Source organism: Cottoperca gobio, chromosome 6, assembly GCF_900634415.1.
Source record: "Cottoperca gobio chromosome 6, fCotGob3.1, whole genome shotgun sequence".
Classification (NCBI taxonomy): Eukaryota; Metazoa; Chordata; class Actinopteri; order Perciformes; family Bovichtidae; genus Cottoperca; species Cottoperca gobio.
The window spans coordinates 10246283-10259558 of NC_041360.1; the positions used below are offsets into that span (position 1 = coordinate 10246283).

Genomic DNA, 13276 nt, shown 5'->3' on the forward strand with positions numbered 1-13276 from the left:
TGGTAAAGTATGCAGGTGGCTGGTAGATTTTCTGTACTCACCAGCTAAAAAAAGCATTGCTAATCTATTGAGGGGCTGGGTGAATTTAAGCCATTGGACAAAAAAAAACTGTACGTAAGAAGTGGACGTAGTCACCGTGATGTCAGCCATTTGGTTTGTGGACTGCCGTTTTGAAGCGTTGAGTTTGGCTTTTTGGCTGTCGCCCTCTTGTTTTTTTTGGACACAGAAGTGACACAAGAGGGTGAAGCTAAGTACGACCGAACGCTGAAAAATACATTTTTAAGTGACCAAAATGCTACAATAAACTCCCCCATGGAGTGAAATCAGACGATGTTGTTCAGTGTGATCATTTGTATCAGGAAGTTGGGGGCCTAAAGTGGGTATGTGATTGGGAAAGGTACACACACACACGCACACACACGCACACACACGCACACACACACACACACACACACACACACACACACACACACACACACACACACACACACACACACACACACTAGAAGCAAAGAAGCACAGAGGGAAAAATACTTTAAGAGATCTTTTTTTGATACAATTTGTTTTGGATCTGTGCTTGTATTATGATACAGCCATATCTCTGACTCTGTTTTCAGATACAGGTTGGTTAATCTTTTGCTGAACCAGAATCTGAGCTCGCTTCCCAGCCCCTTGTAGAGAGTCCTAGTTCTCATTTTCAGGCTATGTTTACCTTGCTCTTTCCCTTCTCCCTGACAGAAGCCTGTGTTCCCAGAGACTGTGTGTACGCAGGGAGGTTGTGTCTCCTGCCAGTCTAACCTGAAATACAGAGAACAGTGGAGAACCTTAGTCCCTCTCCTTCCCCCAAATGCTCAGGTCTCAGCTGGGCAAGAACTCTGATAACCTCTGACAACTTTCCTGGACTACATACAAGCTCGTTCAGATGAGCAAGACCTTGAAGAAGTTAATTGATGGTCATAGAATAGATGCATGATGTACAATTATTGACATTACTGCAGCATCAGGGGGGAGGGGCATGCTGGGTAGAATAGGGTGGGGACTGTGGTCGTATGGTGTAGTGAAGGCTTACCATGGTAACTGACCACTGCAGTCCCCACACAACAAAGGGAGTTTCCTATTTTAAGTAAGATCAAATGGGAAGTCTGTCTGGAAGACATTTTCTCCATGCGAGTTTCTTAAAATATACATGCACCCCCCGCAAGACTCAGAATAGAAGAACCGAACCAAACATCCTCCCACAGAGTCACAGAATTAGCCTCCTTTTTGAACTGCAACAGCTAACCTAGTTCTGCCTTCTTCATTTTCTCTTGGACACAGTAGTCATAACTCAATTGTTTTTATTTATTTACAGAGATGTTTTGAATGCTAAAGATTTCAGTTTATAAAGCTGCTTCTCCCAATTCTTAGTCAGGACAACAGCTGTGACAACTTGGTGGCGCTGTGACCATCACTTAAACTATTTCTATTGCCTATTCTTGCTCAAGGAATTTACTGGGACTGACCTCAGGCCAGTGTGTAAAATTGTATTCGCTAGATTCAGGTGGATGAGCGTGTGTTACTGTCTTGACCTGACTTCTGAATTATTTTAGCCGTGTTGTGCATGATGCTAAAATGCCATGCATAGTATGAGCAATTTAGGTTCCACTTCCAAATAATGTAGTTGTTGGTTAGATTTGTAGTTCAGTGTAGTGTTTCTTCACAATAGTTAAATGTTTTACAGGATGCGTCCGTAGATGAAACATTAGATGATGTTTCTGATGCAGGAATTGTAAAGGCAACTGAACAGGTGGATGTTATTAGGATAGAAACAATGTCTGTGAGCCTCCTGCAGCAGAGACAGTGGTTGAGATGCACTACACATGAGCGACTGGAACAAATGTCTGCACATCTTGCTTGTATGCGTGCATCCCCACTCTCCCTATGGTACCATTTGAAGAAAGACACGTGGTCTGTCTTCTACAGTATGTTGCAGTGTTCATTGTTTATGTACATACTGCACTTGGCGACAGCCTATTGGTGTATATCTAGGTCATAGGGCCATCCATTAGTCCTTCTCTGGAGATGGGGGTTAACAGGGTTGGGGGTGCTGAGGGGAGGACAGATGGGAGTGATGGAAGGATGGAGGGAGTGTCTGGATTTAATCTGTGCCATCATATTAGCAACAGCTGGCTTGATGATGCCTGTCAGAATTGAAAGGCTCTCACACTCTTACACACAAGCTTAGCACTTTCTACAGTGTGCACATTTATACACACACTTGCAAACAGTGGAGTTTTTTAGTCAAGGCCACATTTGTGTTTGTCTGTCACTTCGTGTCCTTTTGAGAGATCCTGATAGTGGCTATTGTACTAGAATCAATAATGGTATATTTCTATACCTATTTTTTTTAAATCATTTATAGCTCTTGTGTCCAACTGTTTAATTAGATGCCTTCACATTTTTTTTTCTAAACTCAAAATCATGATGTCACCCAGCCGACAGTATGGCTATAAATTAAAATGTAGAAAAGTGCATCAGTCAAGGCAGAAGTTGTTGAATTGTTAATATGCATAATATCATCCCATAATAGATCCTGGCTGTGCAGTCGCAAACGCCAGTGCGTAAACTGAAGATGTCTAACCAACCTGTTGTGTGTCACAGACCATTTTTATATTGACAGCCTTGTTGTGGACCTGCCGGTATGATGGGGGTTGGTGGTGGTGGGGGGGTTAGGGGGGTATTGTCACGACTAAAGTGACAGTGACAGCAGAGACAGGGTGAAGGGCCAACATGACTGCTAAATCAGGGATCTTGAACTCCATATGACACTTCCGCCTTAAATAGCAGTAGTGTTGACGGATTGGGTGTCAGTGTATGGGTTAGGATTTCTAGACATTGTGTTAATCAAAAAAGTAGCCTTCTCTTCAGTGTGAACATAACTGAGGGAAAAGAACACAAAACTTTCACTAGGTCGACCTCTTTCAGCTGATAAACAACACAGCCTGGTTACTCTGCTTGGTCTCAGTGGGTTAAACCACTGCTGTTTGTTTCATGATGACAAACTATATTTACTGGCATTTTTATTGTACTTTTTTTCTGGTTCAGTTATAAGACGACACAAAATTGTGATTTGATTGCAGCTACAAACACTAACTGTTTACCCACAATGGCTCCTGCATTGATGTTATATTGACTGTTATAGTTCATAATTCTTCAGAAAAATTCAATATCAAACTCATTTTGCTTCTTAAATTTACTGGTATTTTTTATAGAAATGGCCATAGTGCTTGCAACTAAAACCCAGCATGATACCATGTTCCCTGCTGCTCCAATGTGTAATCAATCAATTGAGTAAACTGTCTCTCAGCCACTTTCTCATACAGGAGTTTTGGTTGAATGTGGGTTGTTTATTGGAGTAATGTGAAAAGGTTGGCCTCTCTTGCAATATAATATAATAATACAAACTAGCCAAAGGTTACTCTCAGCCACTGCATCTGCAGCCCAGCTGTCTGTGTCCCTGAGAGAGACTGAGGATTATGCTCATTAGATCAGTCAAGCATGTTAACAATATACAGGTTAGAACATGTTAACATGACACCTCGCTCGGTTTCCCCCTCCTCCTCCTCCTCCCAGTTGGTGTAATGATTACTAAAAACGAGCAGGTCCCATGTGACAGCAAGACAGGTGCTTTTACCTCAACAAGGTAACTGGGTCACACAGCTTTTGTTGTTGTTGTTGTTTTATCTGTCCTCCTTCTCATAGTTCAAGGTTAATGTGTGTTATTGACTGGCCCGGTGCTGTTATCTTTTCCACAAGTTGTTCCTATCACTGGGTAAATATTAGCCGAGCACCTGTGTAGCATTAGCAGAGGTAGCAAACTTTAGGTGCTGTGGACAGTGAGTTGTGAGAGTGGTTTAGCACAATTACATGTTGTGTTTCAGTGATAATAGGTCAGTCAAAGGGTAGAGTGACTGTTTAGGGAAAGCAAAATGGTGCTTGTATATCTCCTTGGATTCTATTTGCAAAGATTCCTCATGTTTTCTCCTTTGTCAATATATACACTAATGAGACTTGAAAAACATGATACATATACAGTATATATATATATATCTCAGCCACTGGTAATAGAACACAAGGTCAATGTTTAATTTCCAACTTGTTATTTGTATTTATGAGTGCCACACTGATACTGGTCCCACTTATCTATTTGATTGTCTTTTTTTCCCTCACACTGAACTCTGAAACCTTAGAGCAGGGGTGACAAACATGCGGCCCGCGGGCCGGTTTGGACCCTCTGATGGACCGGTTTTGGCCCGCGGATGACTTTGCAAAGTGTAAAAATTAGTTGTTTTGATCATAAAGTAAAAGCCTTTGTAGATGCACTGTGATCAGTAAGTTGTAACACACATGTGTAAATGATACCTTTTTAAAAATTTGAAATTTCAGGTTGTTCATAATGTTTTGTAAAAAGATTAAGTTTGAACATTTTTAGAATGTTCTTGTACTTTTTTGCACTAAAACGAAGGGAAACATTTGGAGTTGTGGTTATTTATATTTATAGGTTATTATGCTCTGATTTTACTGGTCCGGCCCACTTGAGATCAAATTGTGCTGCATGTGGCCCCTGAACTAAAATGAGTTTGACACCCCTGCCTTAGAGGATACAGTAGCCTTATATTTGGACATGGAAACAGTGTGTTTTTAATTAAGTTTTATATATTCTCTTCTGGTGAGTTTAAATATGTGCATGCATAGCAGTATAGCAATAAAGCAATTCATATTGGTTATAGTTTGAATTCATAAAATAGATCTCTGATGTAGTAAGACTGTAGCTCGCTGCACAACTACTGGTGTGCGTGTGTGTTCTGTGCACTCGCGTATGTGTGTTTGTGAGTACTGCACACTCAATGCGGCCCGCTTTGCCACTGCTGCTGGGATTGGAGACGAACATTTTCCCTCTCCTTTGGCGCTACATCATGTGCATGTGTAATCCTCCCTTCAGTATGCAGCAACAAGGCACACACTCACGGCCACGTATGCACATCCACACACTCATTTTCCACGCATACGTCATTCGACGAACACCACACAAACACTATTGGAATGGCCTCCGTATATGCTCATCTGACAGGCCCACACACAATACAAACACATTAGACATTCGTGGATTCCACACCCATGCTCAGTCTAGACTGCGTAATATGCTCACACACATACTGTAGTCTTTCTCCCGGCAAATCTCCACCCTGCAGCTGTGAGAACCAGCTGTGATTGGTTTGTCCTGTCGGTCTCCATGTCTGCCCATATCTTGACCCGCCCTAGGGCCTGTACTGTAAGTGATATTAATTCTCCATGTGTGACTGTCCTGATACATTTTGGCAGCCCATTATGTTATATGTTATGTTATATACTGTTGGGTAATGCTAAAGCTTCATGCTCTTTTCCATGCAGCCTGCATCACACTCAGGGTTCAGCACTGTACTACACATGCACTCATGCACTGCAGCAATGGAATGCTATTTATAGACCTCCACAAGGACAAAAAAAAAAAGAATCTATTTTCCAAAAGAATAAATATACATTTTCTCTCTCATATCTTGGTTGTTCATAACTGCCTATTTGAAAGGACAAAGGAGCAGAGGGCATGAGGAAGAAATGCACAGAAGAGATTGCAAGATCAGAAATGAGAAGGGAGTCAGGAGGCTGAGAGAATGAGTCACAGAGGCAGGGTAGAAAGCAGAGGGGAAGCAGGGAGTGGTGTGACGAGTATACGGATGTGAGTGTGCTCGTGTATTTTTAATATGTGCATAGACTTTATGTACTTGTAGAGGGAGGGTACAGTTTGTTAACCGCCAGGACTCCTCCAGCACTACATGTGGTTTTCCATTTCCAGTTTAAGTCATTGTCCACCTTCAGGTTTTATTTGTATAATTTAGCAATATGTACACTGACAAACGGCCCTTTCCTCATGCACCAGTGTAATCACAGTTGAATGATGTGGGTGAGTTGAATGATGAATCAGTCTGTGAAAATGTTCTATGAATGAATTTTATGTAACGCACAGTTCTTGAATATTGTAATTGATGGCTCGTAGGCGAGACTGCTCTGTAGGCCGGGAGTCTACTGAATGTGTTTGTGCACTGAAAGAAAATGAATGGGATTATATTGATCTGAGCAGAGAACAGTGTGGCCGTACAGATGGACCCAGGTGGTAACAGCTACGCTCCATTTACCTCAGTGGTTTACCGTCGACTCTGGTTTGCTCTGATCAGCTCAGCACCAGTTTGGACAAGCACAATGTTTAAATCTGTCTGGCAACAGCCATAACCCTCAGCAGTTGTTAATAACGTGCTCTGAATAGTTTGCCACTTGTCAATAGTTACAGAGCTCAGCAAAGTAGAAAACCGAGCACAAGAGAGAGAGAGCGGAGAAAACAGGCAAAGTGAGGCTACGTCATCGTGTCTCTGGGTACCAAAGAAGAAAAACACGTCTGTCATTAAGAGCACACAGATTAACAGAACATTTAATGTCTCAACACAGGCTCTGTATGTGCAGACTTGTATACAGTAGGCCTATGCATATGCGTGTATAGTTTATTATATGCAGGCATGGGACGATATAGGGTTTTATTGCGGTTAAAAACACAATAAATTGATTGTGGTGGATTTCTATCTATAATCATAAATATTGTCTCATGAGTAACTCAACAAAGCTGCCTAAATCACTATCTATCACTTTCACTAAGTGAACAAAAAGAAGAAAGAACGGACTCACAATGTTGCTGTTTTCTTTAATCTTTTATTTACACAGGGGGCCTTATGATGTATGATATGATTATGATTTATGTCTCCTATCTGTGCCATTTTAAGAGTTTTAAGCATATTTTTTAATGAATTAAGCAAATGTAGCCATTATTTCAGTTAGGATAATCGTGACATGAAATTTTCATATTGACCCATGCCTACTTGTGTGTGTATTTCTTTTGTTTCCTTTATGTGGGCATTGTGGCCTGAACATATTACTCATCCACTCACTGCTGTAAATCAACAACATGAAGCTGCAGAGCCACAGCTTGACCCACATCTGCAGTAGCTGCATGTGTCCCCTTTTGTGTGCCGAGATGTGCATCTTATTGGTAGATGGGAATCCTTGTGGATACCAACAGAACGACTGGAGAAACAGCATTTTTGGGGGCGAAGCAATTTCTGGACTGAAGCCTGTTGATGCAGACCGACAGGGAGGATGGAGGAGTGGTGACAATGGTGGTGGGAGTCGTCTTGGACAGTGAGTCTCTGTAGACAGAGGGGCTGAACTTGGTTGGAGACGCTATCCGTCATATACACTGACAATGTGCAGTCTGAACTGCTTGTCACTGCCACGCACAGTGGTATTATGTGGACAGGCTGACATGTCCTGGTACAGTAGGTCTTTGTTGGTGTTATAGAGGAGTGAAAGGGCGGGGGTCCTGACAGGCCGATAGATATACACAAAGAGAAGGAGCGAGGTTGGAGTTCAGGAGCTTAGAGTCGGTGACGCAGGGAGAGACAGCAAGTACAATTATATTCAAAAGAAGAGGAGCTACAAACACGAGATGAATCACTTCTATTGTTTTTAAATCCTAATATTAGATGAACAAATGCATGCACGCAAACATTTTGTAACATTTTGTTCTAATCAGAATGTTCCTCCTTCCTTTCCAAATCTTCCCTTCCCTCCTTTTTTCCCTCTGCGCTTCTCCTCCTGCAGAGGACAAGCAGGTTGTCAGGATGAAGGAGGAGAATTTGTTCCATCGGAGGTTTTCTCTGTGCCCTAACGCCACCTCCCCACCCAAAATCGACCCCCGAACCCTCACCCGAAACCTGTCTTATGGAGGAGACAACGACCTCTACAACCTCAGCCCAGGTAAAAGACCAAGAGGTTTAAAGCCGACAAATTAAATGTGAATTTTACACAATAGTATATTTCGGTGGCTACTGTACTAATTCCATACAAATGAACAAACCTCCGCTGCTGCTTATATCTGCTTGTGTGGCTGCCATGCTTCAAATGTCTGTCAGCAGATTTATTTACCGAGTTCATTTGTATGTAACTGTGTGTTGTGGGTTCCCACCAGGCAGTGACACAGACAGGAACGGTCTCTCCATGCTGAGTAATGAACTTAGTCCTGCCCAATCACCAGGCAGCAAGGTAAGAACGCAGTTCCTGATTGGGCAGCTCACTCTAAGTGACTCATTAGGTGAGCCCCTTTCCTTTTGTATTCTATGACAATTTATTTTCCTCCGCAGTGTTAGGAACCCGAAACATCTACGAGGATTTTAAGTGGACAAACCTACAACTGTTGTCATAAAAATATACAAGATAGTCATTTCCACCTTCAGTGTATTTGAAATGGAAACCAGTTTTGATACATCAGCACTAACAAACTAGGAATTAATAACCTTTGAAGTCATGACACTGCCCCAATGTAAGTCCTATAAAAGCTGTGGGACGTCAGGGCCATGGTGGGAACTGTGTCTTTTGCACCAAACACTGACGCTGCCTGTGTTGCATTAGTCCTAACAATCCCTTTCAATATTTTAGTAAACCCTAACCCTAATTAAGAGTGGTCAATGTATGTTTCCAATGGCAACTGCGTAATCTCATTTTCGTTTCCTCTTGTCGCTTCGCCTCGCCTCGCAACACCGCCTATTTATATGTGGAATAATTCACAGGCGCAGCTGCGTCTCTGGCCTTTTGCTCTTTCTTCCATCCTGAAAGCCCTTATGGGACAATAGGAGACTGAGCACAGCCTCGCATGTTGTCATTTTTACAAGGTTGTAATAGTGAACTACGCTTTTAAGATTGGCTTCTTTTAACACAAATGGATAAGTCCAAGCACATGTGTGGGCTCACCAAATATTACTGTGAGTCATATTTGGTTTAGTGCATGCAGAACATTTGGTTATGTAATTAAACATCACGGAGAAATGGCAGCATAATTTACCACTGAGATTCTAATCTTTACTTACTGATCAGTAGAGCCCATCAAACAGTCAGCGCCCTTTGATGTCTAACCAAGGAAGTTAGTGGGTTTGTGGTCACAACAGCAGAACTGCTATCTGACTGAAAGGGCCACCCGCCTGCTTCATACAAACGTGTGGCCGATCAGATGAGCTACGTGGCTAAGGAAACAATAAATCAATGCGGGGTTCATAATGCCAGCGAGTCAAGTCGGTTAACTTGTGGCATTACATCACAAGAGATAACCGTCTATTGTTTATCTAATAACCGTTTCTACACTCTAAAATATAATCCGCAAAATTCGTTTATAATGCTGTTGTGGTGGTTAATCATAGATTATTAAACTCTATTTGATGAATGAAAATCTCTACAGAAGCAAAGTTAATAGTGTTTGTCTGTAGTTTAAATCTCTTCTTCATCCTCCCTCAGTCTGAGTCCAGGATGTTTAATGGTGTTGAGAAGGACTGCCCCTCCCCCACAGAGAGACTGGCCCGGAAGGAGTCTCTCAAGGTACACATCACTTTCTTATACGAGACTGCTGTGAAAAATGTTGAGCAATATTAATGCAATTTGGAAATATCATAAAGTTCATGTGATTCATCTCTTCAGTGTCTCTCTCAGTCTAAGCTCAGTGAGATAAATGTACGCGAGCCATTTTAGAACCTTTTTAGTATTGTAAATGTGTTCCCTATTGTATGTTTCAAACGGTCACCAATGAGTCCTGTTAATGATTACCAAAGAGCATTGTTGCTAGCATTCGGTTGGCTTTGCTTCCACCTAGTGTTGGTGCTCTCAGATCGGTCCTCGGAACAGTAACACTGATGACTCATTCATGTGTTGATGTTTTTTTCACAGGTCCAAAAGCAGAATTACAGGCAAGAGAAGAAGCGGGCAGCAAAAGAAATGTTTAGTGCACTAAAGGATCCCAGTGTTGTCATCATGTCCGACTGGCTAAAGGTGTGCTGATGTTGTCTATTACACATATGCTATACGCTCTAATCTAACAGATTATAGAATAATGATATCTCTAGAAACACACTATTCAGATGTTGGTATCTTCTGTCATGTATGCCTTTTTTGAGTATCATCATCCTAGTTTTTTTCTACTTTGCACGTCAAACTTGTGGTATCTTGTTATGTGTATTAACATCACATCAACAACATCATATTTCTTGTGTTCTCATTATGTTCTGCTACTGAAATGTCCTCTCATCTCACCCCTTCTGCTTTAGATCCGTGGCTCTTTAAAGAGTTGGACCAAGCTGTGGTGTGCCCTGAAGCCCGGAGTTCTTTTAATCTATAAGACCCCCAAATCAGACCACTGGGTGGGCACCGTCCTGCTCAATGCGTGCAAGCTGATTGAGAGACCCTCCAAGAAGGACGGTTTCTGCTTTAAGCTCTACCACCCGCTGGACAAATCCATCTGGGCTGTCAAGGTCAGACATGTTTGTAGGCTCAGCAGTAAAGAACAGGGTGCTTTGTTGTTGTCATGACTGGAGTTTTTAATTCAAATTTGGTTTGCCAACGTCAAATGAAAATACAGGGTTTACTTGCACTGCAACGGTTAAAACTAAGGCAGTTTTATCTGTAATTATATTTTATATCTGTTCTCTTTGTAGTCCATATTGACGCTCGGTTTGGTCAGTGCTTCACTACAGTTCTGAGGTCTTTACAGTGGCTTCCTGTCCGTCAAATAATCTATTTAAATACTACTGTTGTCTTATAAAGCACTTAGTGGTTTAGGGCCAAAATACATTTCTGGTCTTCTGCTACATTATGAACCATCCAGACCTCTCAAGTCGTCTGGGACAGGTCTGCTTTCTGTCCCCAGGGACGGGTCTGCTTTCTGTCCCCAGAGTCAAAACTAAACGGGGACAAGCAGAGCTCAGTTTCTATGCACCATATGCCTTGTTGCTTAAATGTGCTATACAAATAAACCCAATAGTTTTCATTTTTAAGTGACAATTATCCTGTTCAGTGCTCCATTATGGTTATAGCCCTTGAGAGAGCCATTTGCTTCTGTTGGTAAAACATGACTAAAATGGCATGAAGCGTGACTCATCGTCTCATCATTCTGCTCAGGGTCCCAGAGGAGAGAACGTCGGCTCCATCACGCAGCCTCTTCCCAGCAACTACCTGATCTTCAGAGCAGCATCTGAGTCTGACGGTGAGGCTTGTTTTGGTTGGAAGTGTACATTCTAACGTTTTTAATGGATTATTTTTACGAGCAGAAATGATTGACGGTGCTCCTTCCCCTCTCTAAAATGTGTCTGTCTCTCCAGGGCGGTGCTGGATGGATGCCTTGGAGCTCGCTCTCAGCTGCTCCAGTCTCTACAAGCTGACAGCCAAAGGCGGGAAAGAAGGAGATTTCAGCACGTCTTCCGAGTCCTCCCATATACTCCACCTGCTGCAGTCGACCGCACTCACTGATGCAGAGCTGCTACAGTAAGTGCATACAGCTGCATACACTGAAAGCATCTCGCATATCATTATTTCCATCTTACATTTATTAGTTGTTGTTATTGGTGCGTTTTATGTTTTCTGTAATCACACTCAAGTTGTTGCGCTTGCCAATTCACACACAAGACCGTTGGCATTCTACCAAACACATTTATGCTGTTTTATGATAGATGGTAGGTCTAAAATATAGTTTCTGTGGTTCCTGGTAATCAACTCATAATAGCAGCTGCAGAGACATGGGGTGCACCGTCCTAGTAAAAGGAATTAGTCATTTAGATTTCTTTGTTTAAACGATCAAGCACAAGTGTGATTTCAGATCATGCAGTGCTCATTCTTTTTACTTGTGTGTATTTAGAAGGGAGTATATCAAATGTAATGTTGTGAACTGTATACATTGTATGCTACCATTTGTTTAATTTGATCAGAAAACTGCAAACTGGAAAAACCAGGTCTGAAATGAAAGTTTTAATCCACAGTCAATATAAACTCTTTTTGGTGTCAGGAAACTACTCCCTGTTTGCTGTTGTGCTCGATTGCATTAACAGTCACACATGAATACTCTGGATAAACGCTCATACTTGAAATGTATAAGTAGAAGGCTGCATTTAATAACAAAAACAACTGATTAATGTGGACATGTCCCGAGACATGAAACCATACTATACATAATCAAGGCGGTCATATATACAAGTGAATATGAACAGTAAGAGCAGTAAAGAGTAACTTTATGCCATGATGTGATGTCAACACAACAGGTCCAGCATGATGGAAAATTATGTGATCTGCAAATATGAATCATATTCATATCTTGACTGTAATGTTTGCCTAGTTGGACCATTGTTGAACACTGGTCCTGTGGCCGTTCAAAAACATGGCTCTTGATAGTCTGACATGACCCTGATGAGCTCTGCGGAGCAACGAGGTTCACCTGTGCTGTCAAGACTGAACGAGACACAGGTGAACTCGCTTTGCACTAAATCAGTACTCTTATAAGTAGGAGGAAAAAACATTGTTCTGTTTGCTGTACTACCAACCAGACATGTGTTCACTCATACCTGTGCGTCGAGAAAGTGAGTTATTCTTTAAGATTTATCAGTTTGAAAGGCTGTGGCTCCGTTTGAATAGTCTTTTGTACTTAGGAAGGTTCCTAACTGAGTGAAATGACCCAGACGTGGCAGCCATGATGGGAGATGTTCGAATTCTATAAATGCTAAGGATATAAATGCTCCTTTAGCTTAGGGAACACTGGACCATCCTTTACCAAAAGAAAAGAGATGATTATGATCTAGTTAGATTTCCATTTAGTCTTGTAGCCTCTTTTGAAAACCACCTGATCATGTCCCCTTGTAGGAGTTACTGTTACTGTAGCCACTCTACCTTCTGTAGCTGAATCATCCTAGAGACTCCATTCCCTGCAAATGGAATCTAAATTTAGCATCTTCTGCTAAAATTAGTCTGCCACTGTTTTAAGTTATTAGTGAAGCTGAGCCACACGTGCAATTCATCCTGTGTGTGTGCGCACGTGTGTATACTGTGTGTTGCGTGTGTATATATACACTGTGTGTGTGTATACTGTGTGTGTATACTGTGTGTGTGTGTATACTGTGTGTATACTGTGTGTGTGTGTGTGTGTGTATAGTGTGTGTGTGTATACTGTGTGTGTGTGTATACTGTGTGTGTGTGTATACTGTGTGTGTGTGTATACTGTGTGTGTGTGTATACTGTGTGTGTGTATACTGTGTGTGTATACTGTGTGTGTGTATACTGTGTGTGTGTGTATACTGTGGGTGTGTGTGTATACTGTGGGTGTGTGTGTATACTGTGGGTGTGTATACTG

General features: G+C 41.8%; 1 protein-coding gene across 4 annotated transcripts in view; it reads left to right on the plus strand.

The window, feature by feature from the left end:
• osbpl5 (oxysterol binding protein-like 5) overlaps positions 1-13276 on the plus strand; it is a 45407-nt gene that overhangs the window by 20566 nt on the left and 11565 nt on the right. For 3 of the 4 annotated variants that reach the window (XR_003832391.1, XR_003832392.1, XM_029434090.1), the window contains exons 3-9: positions 7726-7881; positions 8093-8166; positions 9409-9489; positions 9835-9936; positions 10212-10415; positions 11062-11146; positions 11262-11424. Coding sequence is in view for 2 of the 4 variants with exons in the window: in XM_029434090.1 (XP_029289950.1) it covers positions 7746-7881; positions 8093-8166; positions 9409-9489; positions 9835-9936; positions 10212-10415; positions 11062-11146; positions 11262-11424 (845 nt within the window). In the remaining 2 variants the exon portion in view is untranslated. Of the gene's footprint in view, positions 1-7725; positions 7882-8092; positions 8167-9408; positions 9490-9834; positions 9937-10211; positions 10416-11061; positions 11147-11261; positions 11425-13276 lie in introns of those variants that run through there. The other variant, XM_029434091.1, reaches the window with a different exon arrangement.